This window comes from Carassius auratus, unplaced genomic scaffold (assembly GCF_003368295.1).
Source record: "Carassius auratus strain Wakin unplaced genomic scaffold, ASM336829v1 scaf_tig00014189, whole genome shotgun sequence".
Taxonomy (NCBI): Eukaryota; Metazoa; Chordata; class Actinopteri; order Cypriniformes; family Cyprinidae; genus Carassius; species Carassius auratus.
The window spans coordinates 106,609-114,907 of NW_020524478.1; the positions used below are offsets into that span (position 1 = coordinate 106,609).

The window sequence follows — 8,299 nt, forward strand, 5'->3', positions numbered from 1 at the left end:
TAAGCATTTTACTGTGACAACTTGGCAACCCCAGCCTTGCGTCCCTTTCCGCCGCCCCTCTTCCGTGCGCCATCTTGTCCCCATTACTCGGAGTGACGGTAACTGAACGCTTCGCGTGCGTCTTCTAATCGCTGAGAATACGATCAAACGACCCAAAATCAAATTCGAATGAATTAAGAGGCGTCGGTCTGTCACTCGCGCACCTCGTTGAACGAGTTGCCGCGATATTCGTTAGGGGCAACGTTCGTTTTTCTTTCGTTTAGTAGTTTAATGGCGTTGTGAAAGAACTGCCATGGCGGTTAGTCAGCAGCAACAACAGCAGCAGGCCGTGAGCAAACCGGCTGGCGGGAAACACGGGAACAACTTGCCGTTATGGGGCAACGAAAAGACTATGAACCTCAACCCCATGATCCTGACAAACGTCCTGTCGTCGCCATACTTCAAGGTCCAGCTGTACGAGCTCAAGACGTACCACGAGGTGGTGGACGAGATTTACTTCAAGGTGGCGAAATTAACCCGGGCCGACGAGCGTGAAGCCCGCGGTTTTCTTATTTGTGTTACATTGGAGTTTCGAGTATTGCTCATTGGTTGTTATTTTTCTTACTCTGCTTAAAAAGTTTTTAAATGACTGTTACTTGTCTTTTGTTTTAAATGTAGTTTTACGTGAGCTGAACTAGGCCGTGTTAGTCTATGGATGCTAATTGTGCTAACTAGTTCAAAATAACCTGTGCCTAACGTTATATGAATGGTTAACGTTACCTCAAAAATGAAATTTGTCATCATTAACTCATATCCATTATTAACATTTAACCCAAACCAGTGAGATTAAGCTACTTTAGTTCAACAGAATGACAGCTTTAGTCATTAGCTTTAATTGTATGGAAAATCATTTAATCAAAGTGAATAGTGACTAAGTCCCTAAGATAGAGTAGATCACCATAGAAAATCACCATAGCACCCGCAGTTTCTACTATTAAGGACCGGTCACACTAAGAGCAATAACTATGAAGATCATTTTTACATATTTGTGTTTTTACCAACGGACAGGGTAATTTTATTACGAGCGCTATGCAGATATGTCGTGTCCTTTTGTCGTTCATAAGCTGGAGAAATATGACTGGACCACAAAACCAAATTTTGATATTTATACATCATCTGAAAGCTGATAAATAAGCTTTCCATTGATGTATAGTTAGTTAGGATGGGACAAAATTTGCCCGAGATGCATCTATTTGAAAATCTGTAATTTGAAGTTGCAAAAAAATCTAAATATTAAGAAAATCACCTTTAAAGTTGTCCCAACTTAAGTTCTTAGCCGTTCATATTTCCAGTTAAAATTTATTGATAATTCCAGTTGATTTATTTATGGTAAGAAAATATACAAAGTGTTTTTATGGAACATGTTCTTTACTTAATATCCTCTGGATTTTTGGCATAAAAGACAATGTATTGTTGCCTATTGCTACAAATATACCCATGCAATTTATGACTGCTTTTGTGGTCCAGGGTCACAATTAATCATTCTGAGAGTTATTCCTACGATATCATTCCTCTTTGTCGTTACAGTTGTGGTGTGAACTAACCTATTCTCATAGAATTACAAGGACTAAATTAAACTTTACATTTAATCATTTAGCAGACGTTTTTATCCAAAGTTATCGTCCTTTGTATGAACGGCCCTTTATTGTTAATATGGAAAATATTGTATATTTCTGTTAGCCTGTACTGTACTGCAAAATATTGTGAACTTTTTTCCCCTTCCACTTTTCATGATTTTAAAGTGTAAGCTTTAAGTAGCAGATTTACAGTAAGTTGTAGAATCTAGGTTTGAAAAAAGGTTAGATTGAGTTGTATTTTTCCTCTATAATCATCTGATTTTCTTTCTCAGGTCAATCATATGGAGCCATGGGAAAAAGGCAGCAGGAAGACCGCGGGGCAGACGGGAATGTGCGGAGGGGTAAGTAGAAGTACGTGCCTTGAGACCTCCTCAACTTCATGCTCCCATCCTCTTTGTCATTTTAATTAAACAAGGGAGAGGTTCACTGAAGAAGGAAATTAGTCTAGCTGTAAGATTTATGATGTTTGTCTTGCAGGTTCGAGGAGTCGGTACGGGTGGGATTGTGTCCACTGCATTTTGCTTGCTGTATAAGCTATTTACACTGAAACTGACCCGCAAACAAGTGATGGGTCTCATCACTCACACAGATTCGCCCTATATCAGGTCACTGGGCTTCATGTACATCAGGTATGAGTCCAAACACACAACATTATCTAAATTGTTTTTTGTAACCGTTTCAGAAGTCACTTCATGTTTTGTTTTTTAACACTACTATAGAGGTTCATGTGGGTAAACTACTTAGAATAATCACATTCTTACATTGTATTTAGCAAAGGAGTATGAATATGTTGAGCAGATGTACCCAAATTGCTGTATATCTTATGGTATTGGTAATTGCATAAATATTTAGGTCAAGCTACATTGTTTGTTTGGATGATGCATATTTTCTGGCTTCCATGAATACACAATTATAATGTTAAATCTGTGTATTGTAGGTATACCCAACCTCCTTCTGACTTGGTGGACTGGTATGATGAGTTCCTTGACGACGAGGAGGTATGTCACCACGGGTAATGCCTTAATCTCTCTCTCTTATTTCTAATGTACCCAATTGTAACCAGTAAGTTTTAGGCCAAATGCTGATTGTGATGCACATTGCTGTCCTTCAACCTTTGACCTCATTTGGCTTAATGTTCCTCTTGAGATACACGGTTACAACTGTGTGTGTGGTGGCAAGTTTACCTAAGACTTTAGATGACTGGTTTCTTATTTCACTGGGTATGCCATGTCTGTTCTGAGATCAGCACAAACTCTTAACAAATGGTCAACCAGATGTGAAGTTCTCTGGTTATTACTCTGTGGTCAAATGTTAAATAGCATGCAATATTCTCTTAGCCCACATAAGTGTGAATATGGCAGCATGCTTCTGTGATTCATAGAGACATTTATGTTTGACATTAAATATCAGATATCCATTACTGGGTGCTGGCTCATCTCTTGTGCTCCTGCACGCCCACTCTCACCTGTGAACAAGTTGGTAATATATTATGCATTTTTTTAAAGTCCAGAAAAGGAGATCTAATTTGCTTTGAGTAGAAATTGCTACCAGGCTTGGTGGTGGTTATGCGTGTCTCTGGCTGACTGCCCTGTTCTCTCTCCCAGATGGCCCTTGTGATGCGGGTGGATTGGATATAGGGTGTGCTCCACACTCTTGGCTGGCGTTCGTGAGTGCAGTTAGACAAGCTCACCCACCCACTCCACCCCTTCACACGCACTGGTACAGCATGTATATGTCAGCTGACCTACAACCTCCTCTGCATCGCACCTATTTTGAGTCATTGCATAGTAAGAGACGTTGTGGAAGCTAATTATTTTGAAGCACAGTCATGCAGTGTTTTGATCAATTGAAATTTAATATAATAAACTCTATTTTCTATAAAAAGTCAAGAAGACAGAAAATATTTCGACTTATGTTAAAGGTGCACTAAAGGTCTATTATTAAATGGCATCTTTTTTAGCTAGTGATCAAAGTATTTAAATGATGGTATTCCTTTTGTATACATGCTGATTATTTGTTACTGTAAAGTCCAATATGATGGTCAGTGGACAAACAAAATTACTTTGTGCACCTGTAAATTCTGAATATTAAGTCAGGTGAGAGCAGAGGTGAAGACTCAGTATTTGGTCATCACAAATGAAGCATTTCATTCAGGACAGTGTAAAGTGTAATTATTAGCGTTATCCTGTATACCAGAGGTCATGTGATAAGTGCATGTCTGAGTGTGTTCATGTTTGTGATTGTAGTTTTAATGGTTTTGCTCCTCTTTGTTTTTTTTGTGATTAGGAGTTGGATGTGAAGGCTGGAGGAGGGTGCGTAATGACGATCGGAGAGATGCTCCGCTCCTTCCTGACCAAGCTGGAATGGTTCTCAACGTTGTTCCCACGAATACCTGTTCCTGCGCAGAAAGCAATCGACCAACACATGAAGAGCCGACCACGTAAACCCCCGCAAAAAGATGAGCAGGATGCAGAGGAGGCAGCCGATTCGGGAAGGCATGGTGATAGGCGCCGTTCCAGGTACATTTGTTGTGTGTGACTGGGATGACATTATTTGGCTAACCAGATCAGCGGTGATCACTGTTTGTGGTGCTGTTTGAATGGTAGTGGCGATGTAATAAAGCAACTTCTTCAGCTTTTTTTTTAGCTTCAGCTTATTTAAATGATCAGCCATTTTGAATGAACTATTTAAGACCAACCATAATTAATCCGTAATTAAAACCGATTACTGGCGTATGTTTTACAAGAAAATAACATTCCAGTTTATCTACTTTAATGTTTAATTTAATGTGGCATTTGTAATTTCCTTGTAATTGTTTGTATATAATGGACACTTTTGAACTTAAACTCAACTGATTTCTTGTGTTGTTGGAGGGGTCATGAATGGTCTTTTTTTTTCTTTTTTTTTTTCTTTTAAATTGTGTACCGTTTTCTGTGGTCCAAATATGTTATAAAGATTTTTACATAAACATGGTAATTTAGAAAATAGGTAGTTTTCTTTCCTGTTTGACTCCCCTCATCGGCATGGACGATTATGTACTTGGAAGTAAATGACCACTGGTATAATTGGCAGTTTTTTGTAGATGGACCCTGCAATGATTTAGGTAAAAAATAAAAACACACATACTATATATCAAACAATCTGTAACAACAGCCAAAACAGTAGTGACCACATAATGAAAAGTTACTCAGACTTGTGTATTGCGACATTAATGTCGTATCCAATATAGTCACACAGCATTGTATTTTAGACGATCTTTCTGAAAATCCTGTTGAATTGTGCCGTGTTTGTAAACATATCCAGGGTAAAATTAATTTAAATGCTCTTATTTCTGCTCTGAGTTATGCTTGTCTATATCAGATTCTGACTTGCATTTAAACTGAATGCAGTTAATAGTATTGCTGTTTCGAAATTGACACTCACTCTCTCCTATTTGACAAAGTGTCCTGTGGGTTCTAGGGTACTTGTATATGCTGTGTATAATATTTTTATTTGTGTGTATTTTGTGTGTTCAGGACACCTAGGAAAAGTCCCAGTCCCAGGAGATCCCAAAATCGTTCACGGAGTCGCAGCCATCACAGAGAAAAACAAAGCGCCAGCTTTGACCATGAACTGGAGCGAGAACGAGATCGGCAGCGCAAAGAACGGGAGGGAAAGGACCGGGATAGAGACAGGGAGAGAGACCGAGATAGACGACGCTCCAGGACACCAGACCGGACCAGGGAACGACGCCGGAGTCGCAGCGCCAGTCGAGAGAAGCGGAAAGAAAGGGAGGCAGAGAGTGAGAGGGAGCGTAGTCGCAGGAAAGACAGAGAGCACCATAAAGATCGGGAGAGGTCCAAAGACAAGAGGAGTAAAGGAGAGGGGGAAGAGAGGAGGCACAAGGAAGATAAGGAGGATAGAAAACACAGGGAAGAAAAGAGGAGTAAACGGTCAAGGAGCAGAAGCAGAGACAGGAAACACAAAACCGAACGATCTAGCAAGAAGCGCTCCCGCTCGGGCAGCAGGAGCAGGCAGGAAGCAGGGGAGGAGAAGAACCGGAAAAGGGAACGCAGCCATAGTAAGGAACGCTCACACAAACGCAGTCGCAGCAAAGAGCGATCGCACCGACGAGAATCAAGCAATGGACGAGAACATGTAAAACAAGAGCATCCCAGTCCTGAAAAAGGAGAAAGAACAAACAGTGTTCAAGTGTCTCCCTGATCCAGATCTCAAATTCCCTCTTGACCTTTATTCCAGTCCCTCTTATTACTTCATGTCTTTATCTTTAATCCTCTTGTGCACCACTTGTTGAAGTTAGCATATGGAAAAGCCTGGGTTTTTTTTTCTGCAATGTTAATTGCCATTTGTGTAGATATCAAAAAATAAAATTTTCTCTCAGTTGCCCATTACAGTTGTCCAGACTGAAAAATGGCATTTTAAAACTTTTTTTTTTTAATTCCCTTTCTCTCCCAATTTTGTGTTCTGGATTTTCACAAATGGTTTTGTACATAGAGCTCAGAGAATGTTTTAAATTTCAACAGAGCTACCACAGAGTGGAGTTTGTGGCACAGGCTGCTGAAAATGTGCTGACATTGTGCTGTTTCATTGCTCTGTTGCATCTCGTTTTCTAATAAAATTCTTGTATGGAACACAATTGCTCAGTTGTATTTTTTTTTTTTTTATGTCATTAAGCAAAACTGTTGGGTTCTTTTAGTAGAAGTGTCACAATTTCTTCATAGAGGTTGATGGTTTGTAATGTCAAGCCTTTCAAGGCAAACATGAGATTTTAGTTTATTAACTCAAGATGTGCTTCTGCTGGCTGATTTCAACTTTTTGCAGTACAACACTAATAATTATTTAAATAATTTTAAAAGAGCTCAGAGTTGCTATTACTGACGTTGAGAAAAGTAGCGGCTACCCATATGAAGCATTGTGACACAATTTAGTCCTACTCTCAAATTGTGCAAGTATTAGTATTTTAAAGTGATGTTTTGCTTTGAATAGGTCACTGTTCTGTCCTTGTCAGTAACTTCTAAGATCATTCATTTTATAAGGAACAGCAGGTGTTTTGTGTATGGTTAATTTATTTTACATGTCATAATTTATAAGACTGATCAAATGGAGAAATGCTCTTTGTATTTAATAAAAGCACTCATATACAAAACACACAGGAATACATATTTATATAAGACCTTTTAAAAAATATTTATCCATTGCATGAAAATAAATCCTACAGCCAGAAACAACAGATTTTGAATTTTGTTTTAAAAAGAAATAATATTAATATTTTACCCAGTCAAACTATTTCACCCTTAAATATTGTTTTTAAAAAAAGTGAACCTTTTAACCAGAATATATGTAACATGCAAAAGTTAAATATCACAGTTTCAAGAATTCTTAGATAAGTGCAGGAGTTCTCAGAGGGAAGAGTTTCTTGAGTGCGATGAGATGAGATGCAAGCATTTTACTCAGGGTTGGTCAGGGCCTGGTGTAGAGAGAGTCCAGGGTTAACACTGGAAACTATTTCAAGGCTTGTAAATTAATTTTTTAAGATGTTAAGGAAAGGAGCTGTTGTGGATGAATCTTTAAAAGCAAACATTAGTTGGCATAATTTAACTGCATGTGGAATGAGGCTAGGGAGACGGAAGTAGGTTTTTTTGGTCCACTGGAGAAGATACAGTATTTCATGAATGTATCTCATAAATTTTCATAACTGTTGAGGCATCAACTCACCTTTCTTACTTTGTGCCAGGTCTCACCTCCTGCGATCTGCTGTCACTGCTAAAGTATGGACAAGATCAAAGGTTACCAGACTTTCACCAAAAGCAAGATACACATTAACAAACCTGTTTTCGGAAATTACCACTGATCTGATATTTGATTCTTGTTCTCTAAAATCACCTTACCTACAACAGGCACCGAGTCTCCACTCTCCCCAGCAGCATTTTGGGCAGTTACGACAATGTGACCACTGCTGAAATTGGTGACAGAGCAGAGCAGCTGTGAGGTCGTGCAGAGTTTCATCCTACCAGAGGATGTAACCCCATACACAGTGTAGTTTTCAGCAAATAGAGACTCATTCCATGCCACTACCGCCAATGATGCAGAGAACGTGACATTTAGAGGGGCACAAGGCACTGGGGGAAGGAAACAAATGAACAGATGAGTTATGGATGTTTTTGCATTTTAAGCATCTTCATATCCCATTTAAGTATGGTAAGAAGATAGTCCTGTGGTGACTGAACATTGTGCACCTGTGGTTCCAGTGACGGCAGCAGACTTGCCACTTGTGGCGGCAGAGTTCCTTGCACTGATGGTTGCACTGTAGGTGGAGGCACATGGTAAAGGCACTTCGAAGACTGTGCGACTTGTCCAATAGGAGGTGATGTCAAAGAGTGCTTGGTCGGTTCCCTGAATGCTGCCCGTGAGTGCCAGGAGGTATTCAGAATTAGGACAATTCACAGCAGACCAAGACGCCCTCAAGATCTGAGTATCATTTACTACTGTACGAGGGATAACCCTAAATCCAGTTGGAGGACATGGAGCTGAGGGAAAGAGGAGAGAACAAGACTTAAAACCAATTTTTCCAATGGGGATCCCAAAGCAGCAGAACCAAATTGTCACTTATATTGGTCTTCACAATGAATTTGCCAACACCAAATACCAGGGATGGACAAATCTCACTGTCCAGCCTCAACCCT

General features: G+C 39.6%; 1 protein-coding gene across 1 annotated transcript; it reads left to right on the top strand.

Moving 5' to 3' along the window:
* Positions 1-87: 87 nt before the first annotated feature.
* Positions 88-6,252, top strand: LOC113074267 (pre-mRNA-splicing factor 38B-like). Its single transcript, XM_026247028.1, has 6 exons — positions 88-502; positions 1,889-1,957; positions 2,094-2,245; positions 2,554-2,614; positions 3,903-4,135; positions 5,132-6,252. Exons 1-6 carry the CDS (start codon positions 293-295, stop codon positions 5,817-5,819), a joined length of 1,413 nt encoding a protein of 470 aa, XP_026102813.1. The 5' UTR covers positions 88-292; the 3' UTR covers positions 5,820-6,252.
* The last annotated feature ends 2,047 nt before the right edge of the window (positions 6,253-8,299 follow it).